General features: G+C 52.5%; 1 protein-coding gene across 2 annotated transcripts; it reads right to left on the bottom strand.

Annotated features, from left to right (window-relative positions):
* Positions 1–1,403: 1,403 nt before the first annotated feature.
* On the bottom strand, positions 1,404–15,440 carry SV2A (synaptic vesicle glycoprotein 2A). 2 transcript variants are annotated; one of them, XM_035279712.3, is made up of 13 exons: positions 15,335–15,440; positions 10,840–11,635; positions 9,429–9,609; positions 8,461–8,612; positions 8,206–8,339; positions 7,446–7,535; positions 7,111–7,221; positions 6,893–6,981; positions 6,059–6,223; positions 5,715–5,848; positions 4,673–4,879; positions 3,937–4,096; positions 1,404–3,289 (listed from the first exon to the last, which is right to left on the bottom strand). In XM_035279712.3, exons 2-13 carry the CDS (start codon positions 11,459–11,461, stop codon positions 3,106–3,108), a joined length of 2,229 nt encoding a protein of 742 aa, XP_035135603.1. In that variant the 5' UTR covers positions 11,462–11,635; positions 15,335–15,440; the 3' UTR covers positions 1,404–3,105. The 2 variants fall into 2 exon arrangements, with proteins under 2 accessions (XP_035135603.1, XP_035135601.1); XM_035279710.3 differs by having other exon boundaries at positions 10,840–11,807.
* Positions 15,441–17,608: the final 2,168 nt, after the last annotated feature.

The following is a 17,608-nucleotide window of genomic DNA, read 5'->3' on the forward strand; positions in this document are numbered from 1 at the left end:
AATAGAGACGGTGTTTCACCATGTTGCCCAGGCTGGTCTTGGACTTCTGAGCTCAGGCACTAGGCCTCCTAAAGTGCTGAGATTACAGGTGTAAGTCACCATGCCCTGCGACGTAGCCCTTTTTGAGCATTCCAGATGTCAGATTTCTGAGGGGAGCTTAAGTGTCTACAAAAGCAACTTTCCAATAATCTCATTGTGGAAATTATTAGAGAACAAAACTTGGTTAACATATATCTTTACCATTTCTACCTAAAGAATTTAGGGTGCATGTGGCTGGGCAGTAGGGAATCTTTGAGGAATTTTGAAATGTCTTTTTTTTTCTTTTTTAAAAAGTTTTTTTTTTTTTTTTTTTTTCTTTAAAGAGATGGGGTTTTACCATGTTGGCCAGGCTGGCTTCAAACCTCTGACCTTGTGATCTGCCCACCTCAGCCTCCCAAAGTGCTAATGAGCCCAGCCTGAAATGTCTTTTTTTACATGCCAGCAGCATGTGGCAGCAGATGGACCTGGCAGTGATGCGTAAGTGGGTTGGCCTGAGATTGGAGGAACAGAGGTCAATCCAGAGTGAAGGTAGAAAGGTCACCGTGGGAATGGAAAGGAAGGAGTTTCTTTGAGAGCAACCATAAAAGCAGAAAATGGCTTGATTAGAACAGAAATGGAGTAGAGTAAGAGGGCAGCCAAGAGTAACCCAAAGGCAGTGGTTTTCAAATTTTCTCTTGGGTAAGAAATCCCAAGGGAGATTGTTTAACATGTAGATTCACACCGGGCCTGGTGGCTCACACCTGTAATCCCAGCATTTTGGGAGGCTGAGGCAGACAGATCACCTGAGGTTGGGAGTTCGAGGCCAGCCTGGCCAGCATGGTGAACCCCATCTCTACTAAAAATGCAAAAATTAGCCGGGTGTGGTGGCAGGCACCTGTAATCCCAGCTACTCAGGAAGCCGAGGCAGGAGAGTCCCTTTAACCCAGAGGCAAAGGCTGCAGTGAGCCAAGATCGCGCCATTGCACTCCAGTTGGGCAACAGAGTGAGACTCCATCTCAAGAAAAGAAAAAAATGTAGATTCAAGGTCCCCATCTTTCCAAACCAAGAAGAAAAAGGGTTCTGATTCCCCAAGTCATGAGTGGAGTCTGGAATCTATTTTTTTTTAAGCGTACCAGAATATTTAGAGGAAAGTTAGTTCTATTCTTAAGAAATATTCCAAATTTTTCAAATCTGGGAGACTTACAGAGCCCTCCATCTGTAGAGGAAAGGTCAGGGTAGAGAGGCCAATTTAGGAAGTAAATCTGGTACACCGTGTTATTCTGACCTTCAGTTTGGAAAGCTGTTTTTCCATTTCACCATTTTACCCTCCAAGGCTGTTAGGAGAATTGGATGTAGGTGGAGAGTCTCAGAAGCAGGTATAGCCATTTTGTATTTTGAGGATTTGTTTCCGTTTTATTTTTCATCAGTATTTTTCATTGCATTTTTCACATCAACAGAGTTGGGTTTAGGGTTCCCCAGGAGAGCAAGGGAGATGGATGTGTCCCTCCCAGGGGTGCAAGGAAGAGGGCTGCGTCCAGCCAGTGAGGAGGGACAAGGGCACAGGGCACACACCCGTACACTGGGCACTGGAGGAGAAGGCAGTCTTTTGAGCACAGACACCAAAGAGTTAAACAGTCACCACCTGGTTCAGTGTTACAAAATGAGGGGAGTGACCACAGGGCTGGGGCACCAGACGCAGCATGAGGAAGGTGAATTTTGATTTTCTTTTTAGTTATTTTCACTTTTTTCCTTTTAACTTTTTTTTAAACATTTTACAAACATCTAAAAACTACAATACATCACAGCTACAGTGGGGTGAGGGGAGGGTACCAAAGAAAGCAGCCACACAGAGTAGGGTGGGACGGGGCAGCCTAACCTACAGAGGCTATTGTATGGAAGGGTAAAATGGGGAAACTGAGGCTTCTAGTCCCTGCATTAGGGGTCCCTCACTCACTGCCCAACCTCTGCCCACTCAGAGGAGTTGCCGGGAGGGCCCCTGCTTCCTGCCTCTGCCCCAGCTCCTTGTGCTTTTGATCTGCTGGTTTGACCATATGCCTGGTTCTTTCCCTCCCCTGCTCCCCTGTCTGGGAGGGGACAGGTCAGGTGTGTGGGAGGGCAGCTGTGCTGTTCCCTTCTGTGCTGTGGTGGGTGGAACCTCTCACCCCAGAGGAGGCCTGTGCTTCTTGAGGAGGGAAGGAGATGGGCCTTGTCAGATGCCCTCAGATCTCTCTAGACTGTGGGACTCTTATTCCAGGCTGGCCTAGGGCTCCTCCATCCCAGCCTCAACACAGAAACAAGATTAGGGGAGGTACTGTAGGAGGCAGGGTTGTGTGTGCGTCGGCTGAAATCACCCTTGGCTTATATTTGAGGACAGTATAGTGATACCCCCGCCCCATGGCACATGCACACACATACATAAGTATACACACACATTCACACAGTCCTGCTGAGCTGCCTCAGAGCTTAATCTATCAATAAATAAGAATCAGAAAGCTAATTTCATAAAGTTCAGGCTTCATATCTGCAGCCCAAATTGAGAGGGAAGTGGAGGCCAGAGGGCTGAGGTTTATTGCTTCTCCCCCAGCATCCAACAGGAGGTGTGGGAGGGCACCTGAGGCCCTTCCTTCAGACTCTAGGAAGTTCTTTTGGTCCATGGTCTACACCAAAGCGCCAGCCCCCAGCATAATTGCATACCTGTGGTTTCACCAGGGCCTAGGCAGAGGGAATGACAGGGAAGGCAGGAAGCCTCTTCTGGAACCCCTGGAACAGGGAAGCAAGGCCCCCTCTCTAACACAGGGGAGAACAGGGCTCAGCCTTCTCTTGTGCAAAGTCAAGGGTAGTGGGAAGTGGGGAGTAGAGCTTCATCCCAAAACTGGGATGAAGAGCCTTCCCTGTAGTCCCTGCCCACGGGGGTCACACACATGCACACGTGCACACACACACACACACACACACACACACAAAGACACCAAACACGGGGAGTGGGGAGTGAGGGCGCTGGAGGCCAGGATGGCAGGGCAGGGAGGGGAAGGAAGGAGTTGTTGGTCTCACAGTGTGCCTGCCAATCCCAAAACCCCAGAGACCCCCTCACTGCAGCACCTGCCCCCGGGTCTCAGGCAGCTTCAGGGCCAGAGAGCTGCCAAGGGCAAGGGCAGCTGAGGCAAAGAGGATGGGGGCAGCCTTGGTGATTCCCACGAAGGATGTGAAGATGCTGATCCCCAGCACAGCTGCCAGCTTACACAGGGCATTCAGGAAGCCGAAAGCTGTGGTCCTGCTCAGGAGTCCCCCAGTGCAGCACAGCGCAAGGTCCAGGAGGAAGGCGAAGGAAGCGTGGAGGGCAGGGAAGCGAAGGCCAGGAAGATGCAGGCAGTGTCCAAGAGGGAGAGGGAAGGTTGGAGAGATCAGAGAGGTAAGGGATGGACACCAGGAATGCAGGTAAATGGAGAGGCAAGGGGAAAAGACACCAAAAGTTGAGGTTAGGATGTCAAGGAGTGGACAGCACATTTTTTTTTTCTGTTGCCCAGGCTGGAGTGCAGTGGCATGGTCTCAGTTCACTACAACCTCCACCTCCTGGGTTGAAGTGATTCTCCCGCCTTAGCCTCCTACGTAACTGGGATTACAGGCATGCACCACCACACCCAGCTAATTTTTTGTATTTTTAGTAGAGACGGGGTTTCACCATGTTGGCCAGGCTGGTCTCAAACTCCTGACCTCGTGATTCACCTGCCTCAGCCTCCCAAAGTGATGGGATTATGGGCATGAGCCGCCACGCCTGGCCAAATCTACCAGATTTTAGAGGAGAAAATGGAAAGGTGTGTCCTCTCACCCACCCATAAGGATGCTCTTCTCCACTCAGCCCTCTTTCCTCACCCCACCCCTCCCCTGAATCTGCTGCCCTGCCCCCACCGCTCCAACTACCTCTTGTCTGAGGGGTAGAGTTCAACAGTCAACACGTCCAGCGCATTCCAGGATGCAATGCTGACCCCACCAAAAAGGCAGAGCAGAGCGATCATGGCTGACTCGCTGTTCCCAAAAGACAGGAAGAAGCAGGAGACACAGGACATCACGCTGGAGCCAGCTGGAGCCAGGAGAGGAGAAAGCACCGTGAATCCGGCCACAGTGAGACCCATCCACAACCCGCCCTGTCCCATCAGGGGGCTTCAGACAGCCCAGGATGAGACTCGTTCCCAAGGTCTCCCAAAGGAAGGCTTTCACTCCTCAACCTCCCTGATAACTGTGTTTATTCATAATATCAGTAACCATCATTTATTCCATGCCAGCCACGGGCCAACACAATTGATATTTTACATGCATTAATCTAGCACACAGCCACTATTATCACCCCGATTCTGCAGAGGAAACAACCAGGCTCATACAGGTAACTTGCCAGAGGCCAGAGGTAGGTGGTGGAGCTGAGATTCAAAACCCATAACCTGAAAGCCTGTGCCTGTTACTTGCATTCTGCCTACCTCTTTTGCCCCCAGAGAAGCTTCAGTGCCAGTCCCCACCCATCCTGCAGCACCCCCTAAACAAAACACGAAAGAGAGGAACTCTCTGCCCAAGCTCTTCCACAGCCCAAGACATGAAGCCTGTTGACTGCCCCCTGTAGCCCCTGGCCCCTCCTATCAGACCTCACGCAGCCTCTCCTCCTTACCAAGCATTCTGAGCCTGCCGATCTTGTCCATGAGCAGGGCAGACACGATATTCCCGGGAAGCACTGCCAGTGTCCCCAGGAAGCTCACAAAGTACACCATGTAGGCACCTTCGCCCGTCCCTGTCACGTCCAGCGGACAGCCCTCCTTGTTGTGCAGGAATGTGCTGTTCACCAGACGGCTGTTCACGAACTTATACTCAAACAGGTCTGCGGGCGAAGGCCAAGACAAGCAGGCTGTGGCAGCGGATGGGAAACGGAGGCTGCCACTGTGTGTGGCTCAGGGCTCTGCATGCATGGAACTTAGCGGGAGGGGCTCTCTCAATTGTTCACAGTGCTCATCGTAAAACATCAAATCATATCACCATGGGAACTAGGAATCGTTAGAGCAGAAAATGACCATCATCTGTCCAACAGTGTGACTTTGTCCAAGTCCTCCCATTAAGAGTCTTAGCAGCTTATTAATTCTTTCTGTCCGTGCTAGCTGACTATAAACAGCAGCAATGCTGTGGGCTTAGGACATTTTTCTGAGACAAACATTTAAAATAACAAAAAGTCCTATCACTTGTTTTCCTGCAAGATGGGGAAAGCTCCCCCAGTCTGAGGTGGGAAGCTTCAGTGTAGCTCACAAAACCAGCATTTCATGTGCATATACTGAAGTCTGAGAATCACTATTAAAAAGGAGTGGATTCATGCAATGATGCCCACCAAATACCCCTTTTATTGTTTTTCATTTTCCCAAGAACACTAGTTTGGATGACTTTTACCTTCCTCAAAGGTGCATTAATTTTGCCTCACTAACTTATAATTTCATCCAAAGGCAAAGAATATTGATGTTTTTGTGAGATATTCTATTACAAGAAAATGTCCAACTTCCATTAGATTTTCGGGATTATTGGTGGTAGCAATCAGGCCCCTCTACCACCTTCCCACAGGGGTCCAGGGATCTCAGCTTCAGAACCCTAAAATAGTGCATGAAACAAGTTCCTTCTCATCAAGGTCCACCCAGCCCTCCGGTCTGACAGCCGCCGGCCAGCCGCCTTACCAGTGTTATAGAAGACAGTGTTGATGAATGTGCAGTTGCGGAAAAACGTGTTGCTGGATGTGACATCCTCGAAATAACACTCCTCAAACAGGGAATCCTCAAAGGACACTGACTTCAGACGCAGCCCAATGAACCTGTGAGGCCAGGGTGAGGAAAGCCACTTTCCCCCTCATCCTCCTGCCCCCTCCAAGTCTCACTCTTTAGTGAAGTAATGGGAGGCTGGGCATTGAGGAGAAACCGCAAGTGTTTGCCCCCAAATGTCTTGTCTTGAACCCATAGACTCAAGAAAGAGACAAGGGGTAGAAGGGACAGGGAAGACATGAAATGTAAAGGTCCCCACATACTTGTCATTGAAGTACTGCCCGCCTCGGTGGATCTGATTCTCCAGTGTGAAGTTAAAAGTCACATGTTCTACACGCTCCCCGGGGAACACTTTGGTGCGGGATGCATAGTCCACCGCCTGGAGATGGCGAATCATGTCAGGAAACCAGATGGTGAGGCCATAGTAGCTAAAGAGTCAAGGACAGTGGAAACACAACAGCTCAGAGATTAGAAGCAGGCAGAGGAGAAAATAGACGTGTATCCCCTCCAGAAAGAAGGAGAAATGGAGTCAGCCTCTGTTAGGACCTTGCTCCTCTCCAGCTTCACTAGCTTCTCCCCGCTCCTCCCTTCACCAGTTGCTGTGCTTCTGGGGACTCTAGGGTCTCGCACGGCACCCACCATACTTTTTCTCACCTCCTGGCCATTTGCTTTTCCCCCTTCCTAAGACACTCTTCTCTGCCCTGACAACCCCACTCCACCTGTCTGACTCCCATTCGCCCTTTAGGACTTAGGTCCCCACCCCAGCCCAGGTCCCAGGTGCTCCCATTGCCCTGCCCCACCCTTCTCGTCACCCTGCTTCATAGCAAGTTTCATCCCACTTCCTGACCAAAACATAGACTCCAGGAGGACCTGGGACCATGTCTGTTTCATCCCAGCACAGAGTAGAAACTGCATCCTGGTCAGCCTACAGTACGAGTTTGTGGAGTGGACTAGCGGAGGAGCTGGCTGCAGGATCAGAGGGGGCTGCACGGCAGCTTCCCTCATCACTTGTCGCTGGCCTTTCCATTTTCTCCCCTCTCTCCTAGCCCACGCACCACCACAACCACCACATACCACCCAGCCACCCATCTCCTCACCTGAATGACATGGTGAACCACACACCCATCATCATCAGAGTGATTCGCCGATATTCAGGACCAAAACAGGAGAGGAAGTTCCCCCAAACCTACAGGGACAGGCAAAGTCAGACCTTGGCTCTACTAACTTCTAGGACCCACAGATCCCCACTTTTCTGGCCTCCCACCTCCTCCCACCTTTCCCACTCCCTTCTCTCTACCACCCCATCCATCATTACCTGCCCCCCTAGGCTCAAGGCTCGGACCCCCCAGCGCTGGTACCAGGTCCCTGTGTCCGACTGGATCTCAATCAATTCATCCTCCTGATGAATTGTCTTAATGTGGGTTACCTGGAGTCAAGAGAAGGGGTGGGCAGTCACACACTCTGTGTTTCCCAACCTCTGCCAGGTGCCTCAGTTTCCTCTGCATTAGCAAAATGGCAGGGGGTGGATATGATACCCTGAAAACCTCCTTACAGTAGAGTATGGTCTGAGGTGGGGGATATTCCCAGAGGGGCCAGGTAGGGAAGGGGGCTGCAGGGCTCGGAGCTGTGAGTGGGGAGGGCGCGGCTTACTGAGAACACCCGCTCAGGATGCCCCTTGGCTCGCATGTTGGTATCATGGACCTGCTTCAGCACCATCCAGGCCTCATCATGCTTCCCGTTCTAGAGCCAAAGACACAATCCCCACATCCAAGTCAGCCCCCACCTGACGCAGAGTTACAGACCCCTCCCTCCCACCTGGCTTCTGGAGTCACGGGACAATGGTTCGCGGCCCTGCACCACCACCGAGCCCTGAGTGATGGGCATGCATTGCCCACTCTGAAAGAGCGCCAAGCTGAGGTACAGCAAGACAATCAGACTTGGGCAAGAGCTGGGGGCTGGGCATGGGGAGTGCTGTCCAGAGAAAAACAGCCGGCACAGGTCCTGGGAATTCCAGGGTACAGAGGAAAGTGAAACCCAAAGGTAAGGGGAATGATGGGCATGCAGTCAAAGACCTAATCCTGCTGGGGTTAGGAGGCGAGGGTGGGGAGGGAATGCAGGACATTCTGGAGCTATAAAGGCAGGACAGGGCCAAGGCCCATCCCTGCAAAGTCTTAAGTCACCCATGGGAGAGCAGGTCCCCTGGTTTCTCCACCCACAGAACCCCTCCGGAGATACATTCCAAGGCAAAGGAAGCAAGATGAAGTCCCCTGGAGAGTGGACTCTGTGAGGAAGGAAGGCAGTCCAACAGGATCAAATCAAGCCCCAGTGGGTGTCTGAACACAGGAGCCCTTGCTGCCCTCCATTCCACAGCCCGCACCCAACCCCACCCCACACAGCTCAGCCCCATCACCTCCAGGAAGAAACGGGGGCTCTCAGGCTGTGTCGTCAGAGCCCCAATGGCAAACACAGAAGGAAATGCACAGACGAGAACGAAGACCCTCCAGCTGTGGAACTGGTAGGCAGAACCCATCTGAAAACTCCACCCTGGCAGAGGGAGAGTGACAGTGTCAGCAGAGAGGTCAGAGGCTGGGGGAGCCCACCACAGGGGGCACAGCAGGCGAGGGAGGAGGGAGATACCTGGGGTGGATTATGGGGGGCTGCTCACCGTAGTGGGGGATGATGGCCCAGGCCATAGCAGCTGCGTACACGCCACCAATCATCCAAAACATGCAGAGCCAGCTCAAATGCTCCCCTCGTTTCTCCTGGGCCAGAAACTCGGAGAAATAGGAGAAGACGATGGGGATGGACCCTCCAATCCTGAGTGCATTTCAAGAATCAGCATCAGCAAATGACCAGCGTCCTGATCCCTGCCCCACTGCTCTGGGTTCGAGGCCCTTTCGTCTTCCAGGCTTTGAAGAGACTCCACCTCACACAGAAAGCCCTACAAGCTCCCCTCTGGGCCAGCCACCAAGACATCCTTGGGACCATGGGAAACAGGCAAGTGGGTCTCAGGGAAAGGGTAGGAGCAAATCTTAAGTCTTGAAAACGATTTACGGAGTTGGAAGGGAGGGAAGATAATTGCAGAAAAAAGGAGAAATCTCCAGAGAAAAAAGGCAAGCAAAAGGACTCTAAGGGCAGAGGTTGTGGGAGTGGCCCGAAAGGAGCTTGGAGTTGAGGCAGAGAAAGCGTGCCTGCCATGCTTGCAATAGTGAAGGGGCGGTGCGGGCAAGGCGTCGGGGTTCTGGCAGATGTGGGTGTTAGCGAGGTTTGTTGTGGAAAGCAGGAAATGTGTAGACTCTGGTAGGGGATAACTCTAGGTCCACAGGAGCCCAGGGGCAGGGCTGAGGCCCACTAGGCCTCTTCGTGGAGGCAGGCTCAAAAATGGAACTAGAGGTGGGGTGGAGGACTCAGGAGTGGGCTGACGTGGAACAGCATTCTGGACAGCAGCAGACACGTCCTGGGCAGGGAGAAGCTGGCCCGAAGATGGTTGGGGGAGGAAGGAACTCATTCATCCATCAACTCACACAGATTGAAGGTGCATTCAGTGTGCCTGGCACTGTGCTGCGCCCTAAACATACAACAGTGACCAAGGCACAGTCCTGCCCTCAAGGAGCTTAGGAAGTGGACACTCACCCAACCCCAGAAAGGAGGCGGCAGAAGAGGAAAGTGCCATAACCCTGAACAAAAGATGAGAAGAAGGCGAAGACACTGTTGACGGAGAGTGAGATGAGCAGACACTGCCTCCGACCCAGCCGGTCAGCCAGACCTCCCCAGAGGAAGGCTCCCACCATCATGCCCAGGTAGACGATGAGGCCTGGAAGGAGGAGGAGAACAGAGGCGGAGGGGCATGAGCAGGCACACTCCCTTCTCCCAGGAGACAAGCACTGCAGGAGCTGAAGGATCTGAAGAACTTCTAGAAGCTAAGTCTACCCAGAGATTAGAGCAAATGAGAGAAAATGAATCATGTGAGCAAAGATACAAGGTCATCTCTGCAGGCCAGGGGCTCAAAGGCAGGAATGAGGATGTGGGAGAACCTGCAACTCTCTACTCTCTCCTCCGTCTCATTTCTCACTCTGCCTCACTCTGACACGCACACAGTGACACCCTTACCCCTGGCTCACTTTGAAGGAGGAACGGGTCTGCCTAGGATCCCAGACCACCCCAGGGTCCCTGCTTTCATGCCCTCCAAGCAGCAGGAGAGCTCTCATTTGTTCCAGTGGAGGCAGGCTCAAAAATGGAACCAGAGGTGGGGTGTTCCTTGGAAAAGGGGCTCCCGTTCCTCTCATCTTCCCAGGAAATCCCCACACAAAATCCATCCTTTACTCCTTCCAGTTTCAACATCTCTGGTCCAAAAACTCTCTTGTTTTTTACTTCCTTCCTAGAACCAGAGCTGGAGTTAATCTTTAAAATCGTCTACTGCGAACTCTGCATTTTCCCATGCCCAAACCAAGCCCCAGAAGAGACCTGTCCAAGATCCCACGGCAATTTGGTGGCAGAGCAAGGCCTAGGTTCTTTCTCTGTGAGTCTCTGCGTTCCCTCCTCAGGCCGTCAAAGACCACATCCTGTCCCTGGAAACTCCCGTCTGAGTGAGAGAAAGTCTAACCAGCTTTTCTGCCATAGAAGATCCAGGACCTCCCCCTCCCCCGACCGCCCCAAACTGACTCTCCCTACTTCTACCAGGGAGTTTGGATACTGCCTTCTTCTTTCCCAATCAGGGAAAGGGAACGCATACCAAAAGGGAAAGCTATGAAGAAACATTAAACGTTAGGGACCATCCCACCACAGCCACCTCCTGCAGAATGAAGCGGACCACCGCCCACCCCCGACCCAAGCCCCAGCTGCCCTCCCACAAGCCCCTCTTTCACATTCAAGGCCAAGAAGAAGGAGTGTGTGAGGGGAGACTCTGCAGAGGAACCTTGATCCCTCCGGGAACATCCTGGGTGCAGGGTCCCAGGGAACCCAGTGGTAAGGATAAGAGCAATTTTCAGGAGCAAGGAGGTTTCCAGAGTTTGAGGGGATAGGACTGGCGCCCCCCATGTCTCACCTAGCATGCCTTTGTTGGAGTCAGACAGGCACATGTCTTTCTCAGCGCTGGGCAGCACAAAGCCCACCACGAAGACCTCCACACCATCAGCCATCAGCGCCAGACCAAGCACAAAATACAGCGTCCACTGGAAGCGGCCGTGGCCACACTCCCGTAGGATGGCTTCATATTGCTGGGCCAGTTCTTCTCGTTCTTTCCGTCGTTGTGCCTCCCCCCGGCCCCCAGGGGGACCCTCCCCATCGCTCAAGCCCCCCCTTACTCCAGCCAGGGGTGCCCCATCTGCCATCCGCTCGCCTTTGCCGCCAGACTCTGCCCGGGGGATGCCCTGATATTCCCCTTCGTAGATCTCGTCATCCTCATCATGACCCTCAGTAGCATCACTGGACGCGCCACCTTCCTCCTCATCCTGGGTTCCTTCGCCCCGGTAATAGCCATCAGTGGGGGCAGGGAAGTCATCATCATCCTCCTCCTCCTCAAAGCGGGAGTAGGATCTTCGGGAATACTCGTCCTGGACTCTGTCCAGGCCCTTCACCACCTTCTTGGCCGCGTGCTTTTTTACTTCCTTAGCAATGTCTTTGGCCCCACGGATGAAAGCTGCTCGGTCTCGGAAGCCCTCTTCCATGATGGGGCTCTGGGGCGCTTCACCGAGTCTCCTCCACTTCCTGCTTCTTTTTCAGCTTTTTGCTCACTGACTCGTAGAGCCAAAAAGACCCCTCCCCCCAGTTACTTAGATGAAGTGTGTTCCAGTATCTTTAGGCACAAAAAGAAGAGCAGACAGGTCCTAGCCAATGAGTGCCTAGGAGAGAAAAGGAGGGAGAGGAACTTTGATACCTATAGCCAGTTCAGTTGTGAAGATGGGGAAGGGAGATGGGGCGCCAGGGAATGGGAAGGGGAAGGGGAGCCAGGTTGAGGGGCTAAGCTGGGATAACTCAGGATCGCCTGCTTCTCTTCCACAAGCCTCTGGAGACCTAGAAAAAAATAACAGAGAGAAAAAGGACGTTTTGAGTCCTAAGATGGTGAAGAAGGCCAATATAGAGCCTCTCAGCCCAGAGCCCCGTCTGGACCACGTGGTTCAGAGATGGGCTTCTTGCTTTAGGCTCCCATCCACACATTAAAACGGGATGGTTACTGGGCCAACTGGGTCACTCGCATAGAAGTCCCCTTGGAGGCCTGGCCTGTGGAATTTGCTCCAGAGTCACAGTCACCTACCCTGAGCCCTCGCTCCTCCTAACCCCTGAGCCCACTCCAGCCCTTTTCATCACCAACCTGCAAAGAACTAAACAGGAAATATGAGAAACCAGAATTCCCTTCTTTAGTCTTGCCTGGGTTTCTTACTGGGGGTGGAGTTGAGGAGAATGTGTAAGAGGACAAGCCCTCCAACCTGTGGCCGTCAGTCCACTGCTGGCATCTGAAGTTGGGGCTTCCGCTGTCCTTCCCTCAGGTTCCATGATTATAGGCCTCAACAAGGAGGGATTTCTCTCAACATAACCTAATGGGTAAAAGCTCAGCTTCCAGAGTCACAAGCATAGGTATGACTTCCTGTTTTGGCAGATACTAGCTAAGGGACCAAGCCTCAGTTTCTCCTTGTTTTAAGAGGAAAGTAAGGATTGAATGATATTATGTGTCTGTGCTCCTTACCACAAGTCACCTGGCACATAAAAGTGATGGTAAATATCAGCGATTCCTTTGGTGGTCACGGTGATATAGTGAAATGCCCTGTACTACCTCATGAGGTCCCCAGACGAAAGCTGTCTTGGATGCTCTTTAGAATGAGGAGCAGAAAGGGATACTGGCAAGGAGAATACTGGTTCAGGGCAAAGCGCATGACAGTTAGAGGTGACCTAAGTTGAAATCCCAATTCTGTCACTTACTAACTGATCTCAGTCAGGGTGGGTAACCTCCCTAAGCCTCAGTGTCCATATATTTTAATTGGAGATAATCAAATTGGGAGACTGTTTCTTGGAGTTGATGTGAGAATGTAATCTCACAGCAGATACTCTGTGTTAGTTTCCTACCTTCCCATTATGTTGAAAATAGGAAAGTAGCAGGAAGCAGCAACGGACCATGGGGGGTCGATCCTTGCAAAACAGAGTCCTAAGACCCCTCTGTCTATGTGTCAGCTAATTCCAACAGCTGGACCCACATTAGCTACCTCCAGAAAAACAAAGAAAGACCCGGAAAAGAAGGACCTGGAACCCAAGTAAGTGGAAGAAAGATGGAAAGCTACGAGGTGATGACTGTCCACTGCCACCTTGCCTCGGAATGACATAGATGGGCCCCTTTCCACTGATGGGGGTGAGAATGGAAATGACTGGTGCAACGCACACATTTCCAACATGAGGGTCTAAGGCCCACAGTTGCGTCTCATCCCTCCAGGACCTCCCCTCCTAATCCCCCTTAATCCTTTCTGCTCCTCCTCCAGGAGTCAAGGAAGGAGTCCACAAACACCGCATTGCGTAGGAGGCAGATATAGAATAAAGGGGGTTTGGGTGTCCCCCCAAAAAAGACATTCTCCAGAGGAAGACATAGGATAGCCCTGCTTCCTTGATAGGAGCAGAGGAAGCAGGCCTAGATTCTGATCAGAAATCATCCCCCTAAAAATATCCTGCCTCCGGTGCTCCCACCCATCCAGGGCCTTCATTAAATGTCACACACACGCGCACATACACACACACACACACACACACACCCTTGGAGAAGAGGGTAAGCGATGCTGCGTGGCTCAGAACAGCCCTGGCGAGCAGGGCCTTGCCCCCTCAGGACAGATGTAAGCAGTGGACCACGGTGACCCCCATGTCACCTATTCTTCATGGTTCAGAGCTCAACCAACCCCTATGAAAGAGCTGGCACTGCAGGATCCCCTCAGCGCATGGCAATTTGCTAGCTTTCCCCTCTTTCCTGACCAGAATCTCCCCTCCAGCCCTGAAGGAGGAAGGACCCACCAGGAGCCAGATCCTGTTTGCCGACGCTGTTTCCCCCTGAGAGGGGCATGCAGGGTGGAGAAGGTTTCCACAGCCACAGCGGGATGTGAGGGCTCAACAGCCAGCTCCCCCAGGGCCAACAAGCCCAGGAGGTCAGGAGACAGAGAAAGAAGACAAATTCTTTGACCTGGTGAGGAAGTGGTGCTATTTTTAGCCCCAAAAACAGCACAGGGTGGCTAAGCCTGTGGGAGAGAGACAAGGCTTGGAGAGATGGAGGTTAAAGGAGACGGGTTCAGGGTTACAAGGTCCTTTAAGGCTAGCTGACTTCACCTCACAGGAAAAAATGTGCCCAGGAGATTTTCTGCGGAGGGTGGAGACAGGCAGGGGAGCAAATGCTTCCTTTCAGAATAGCTTATCCGGCCCTAGATCAGAGGAGGGTCCAGAACCCCACACCCTCCTCCCAGTCAAAGTCCCTGACTTTGGGGGCCCACCCAGATCCCCAGGCCTTCCTAGCTCACAGGTGACAGGGTCATTAAGAAGCTGTCACTTATCAAAACGTCAGAGGGGGCGGGGGTAGAATGTGGGAAGTGCGGGAGCACCCCTTCCCCATGACAGCCGGGTCACTGAACCTCAGCCCCACCCAGGACCACCAAGGCTGCGCCTCCCCTCCCCACATCCTACCCAGGGTTAGGAAGATGGGAGCACCCACAGTTCCGAGGGATAAAAATGAAGGTGTCACCTGAGAATGCACACTGAGGAATAGGAAGAGGCAGGGAGGGGGATGCAGGGAGAGACCTCGGCACGCACAGGCACAGAGACCGCCCCTATCAGCTTTTGAAACGACCCCCCCACACTCCATCTCGCCTCGCTCCGGAATAAGGGAAAAGCCCCCAGAAGTGACTAAATCGCTGCTCTGAGCACCTCCCCCACCCTTGGTCCTGCTGCTAGACAAGTGCCCACCTTCATTCAACACCCCTCCCCCCCACCCTGGAGCAACTGCTGCCAGCCCCCGCCACCCATGCCTCCAACACCTGGCTGCTCTCCATCTCTGTCTCCCCAGTATTTCCATTCTTCACTCTCCTTCCCTCCATCCTTCACCTGCCCTTCTTCCCCGGCCCCCACCCACCCAAGTCCAGGCGCGCACACTGGGGCAGCATCCATTCTTCAGCCCCAGCCAAGGTCATTTATCTTTCATCCTGGTGGTGGGGGGACGTCAAGGTGAGGAGGGGATAGGAGTCTGAGGGGACCCCATCCCCTCACAACCCCCCACCACCACATTAATCTCCGAAGAGGATACTGGGGACTTGTTTAAGGTAGAGAAAAACGCCCCTCCTCCCCATTCACCAATATTATACATACGTGTGTGTGTGTGTGTGTGTGTGTGTGTGTGTGTGTGTCCTGAAGAGCACAACTGAAATAAATGTCCATCCCCAACCCACCACCAATCCCCCTCACCCCTAGAGAGGTCCCCTCCCCATAAGCAAAGCATTGGAGTATAAAATGGCTGCAAGGCAAGGCAAAGATGCTTCTGCCAGGGGCGGCGTAGAGGTGAGAGCCTACGAGAGGGGTCTCACCTGGGCTGGGATCCCCCTGTAAGGAGTCCCGGGCGAGGACGGGGGTCCCGGCCGCGGGCGGAGGCGGCAGCGGCTACTGCTCCGGGTACCAGGGAAGCGGCAATGCAGACCTGCCCCCCCCAACTCCAGCCCCGCCTCCGCCCCCCCCCACCCCCACCCCGCGCCACTGAGCATCGGGAGAGACCATTGTTGGGGGGGGAAAGAGGATGGGGAGGGAGTCTGCACGGGATGAAATGATGAAAGGGGCTGGGGGTTGTCACAAGAACAGCTGGACGTGGCACACAGCCCTTCCCAGGCCCTTCCTAGTAAAAGATAAAAGGAACTAAAGAAAGTGATGTTAGGAAGACAACCGGTAAGACAGGGAGATGGGGAATGTGGCAGCCCCTTCCTTCGCACCCCAGTCTCAGGATGGCAGGACCCAAGAATTTCAGGGGCTTTTGCTGCCTTCAAAACACCTCCCTTGGTCTTCTCCACTGCTCTCAAACTCCTTTTTAACAGTCTCTCAGATCCAAGTTTACCTGGTCATTTTAGAGCAAGCAGAGCTAACAAGGTGTGGTTTCTATCCTGAACTGCCAGAGTCAGAGACCCCTGGATTTCTTCCAGCTCTTTCCTCAAAAATCTGTCCAGGTGACTATTTACAGTGCAGACCTCATCTGTCCATTCAGTTGGTGGTAGCAGGAGTACTGGGGAAGCTGAGGGGCTCTTCACAGACCTGGCCAATCCGACATTTCCCCTTCCATTAATTTGCTCCAATGACTCAAACAGGACCCCTCTCAATACCCTTCTTCACCGCCACACACTTGCACTTCCCAGGCAGCAAGGAGTAAACTGATTTCAGCTTCTCCTTCCATCTTTCCTTCGCTCCTGCACCAATAACCTGGACTCGGAGATCCAAGGCATACCACTCGGTGACACGTGATGACCGTCCCCACTGCAGGAGTGAGAATGCGATATCTGGGGAAATACATCCTGAATGTGTCTATGCCAGATGAGGTCAGGACATTCTGGACAGCACTGACCTGGGCTCGGACCCGGGTTCTCACCGCTAACAAGCTGTCAACTGTCAGTCTCAAGTTCTCCACATCTGTGAACCTCAGCTTTCTCATCTGGAAAAGGGGAGCTTGGGCTAGATGCTGCATCAGGTCCCTTTCAGATCTAACAGCATGTGATTCTACCTTACTAAATGTGGAGGTTTCAGAATGCTGAGATATACATGGAGAAGGCTGACAGGGATGCCGGCCTGGGCTTTGCAGGCTCCAAAGCTGGATCTTGGAAATCATCGTTCGTGCCAACAAAGTTCACAATCTTCTGAACTACAAAGCCCTAATACAGAAATATCGATTTATCATAAATATTTAACTGTCGCTCAGACTGAAAACTCATGTCTACATGTCTAGTACATTCTCTTCCTGAAGCCAAATCAGAATCATGTCCATGTATGAATGCACAACGTAACTGGAGGATTTGTATCTTTAATGGCATCTGGCCATCTCCAATAAGATCCATGCCAATGGGTCCAGAAAACTCGTCTTGGCAACTATCTTCTACCCCCACCTCTTTGCTATGGGCAGCCTTGCCAGCACTCCTGGACTACCCTGAATCTGATGGCTGAATCACTCTCTCCAGGATGGTGCTGAGACTGGCCTCAGGGATGCTCCCTTTACTAGGCTTTCATTGCTGACCCCTCTTCAGGGCTTTGTTTTTGTTTCTGTTTGTTTACTTAGAGTCTCCCTCTGCTACCCAGGCTGGAGTGCAGTGGCAGATCTTGGCTCACTGTAACCTTCGCCTCCCAGATTCAAGTAATTCTCCTGTCTCAGCCTCCCAAGCAGCTGGGACCAAAGGCGCACACCACCACGCCCAGCTAATTTTTGTATTTTTAACAGAGACAGGGTGGCCAGGCTGGTCTTGACCTCCTGATCTCAAGTGATCCACCCACCTCTGCCTCCCAAAGTGTTGGGATTACAGGCGTGAGCCACCACACACAGCCAGGCTGACAACACTCTTTATTTAAATATGTTAACATTTTCAATTAGGTTATAGCCAAGTCCTGCTGGCAGGGAGACGTCCCCTCCCTTTAAGGTGACTCTGCCTAGGGCCAGGCTCACTTTTCTTGCCTAGAATTTAGTTAAGTTCATGGTTACATAAGCCAAAGAGGGCACTTCAAGAAAGGGGTGACTTCCAGGCTGACCAACATGGCGAAACCCCGTCCCTCCTAAAAGTACAAAAAACTAGCCAGGTGTGGTGCTGGACACCTGTAATCCCAGCTACTCGAAA

This window comes from Callithrix jacchus, chromosome 18 (assembly GCF_049354715.1).
Source record: "Callithrix jacchus isolate 240 chromosome 18, calJac240_pri, whole genome shotgun sequence".
Lineage (NCBI taxonomy): Eukaryota > Metazoa > Chordata > Mammalia > Primates > Cebidae > Callithrix > Callithrix jacchus.

What these genes read in the sequence shown, in the direction of transcription:
- SV2A (XM_035279712.3), bottom strand. Translation starts at nt 11,461, where the DNA reads ATGGAAGAGGGCTTCCGAGACCGAGCAGCTTTCATCCGTGGGGCCAAA. An exon ending in GGCCATCATCCCCCACTACG is followed by an intron (nt 8,340 to 8,460) that starts GTGAGCAGCCCC and finishes TCCCTCTGCCAG; the next exon opens with GGTGGAGTTTTCAGATGGGT. An exon ending in TGGTTCACCATGTCATTCAG is followed by an intron (nt 6,224 to 6,892) that starts GTGAGGAGATGG and finishes TTGACTCTTTAG; the next exon opens with CTACTATGGCCTCACCATCT.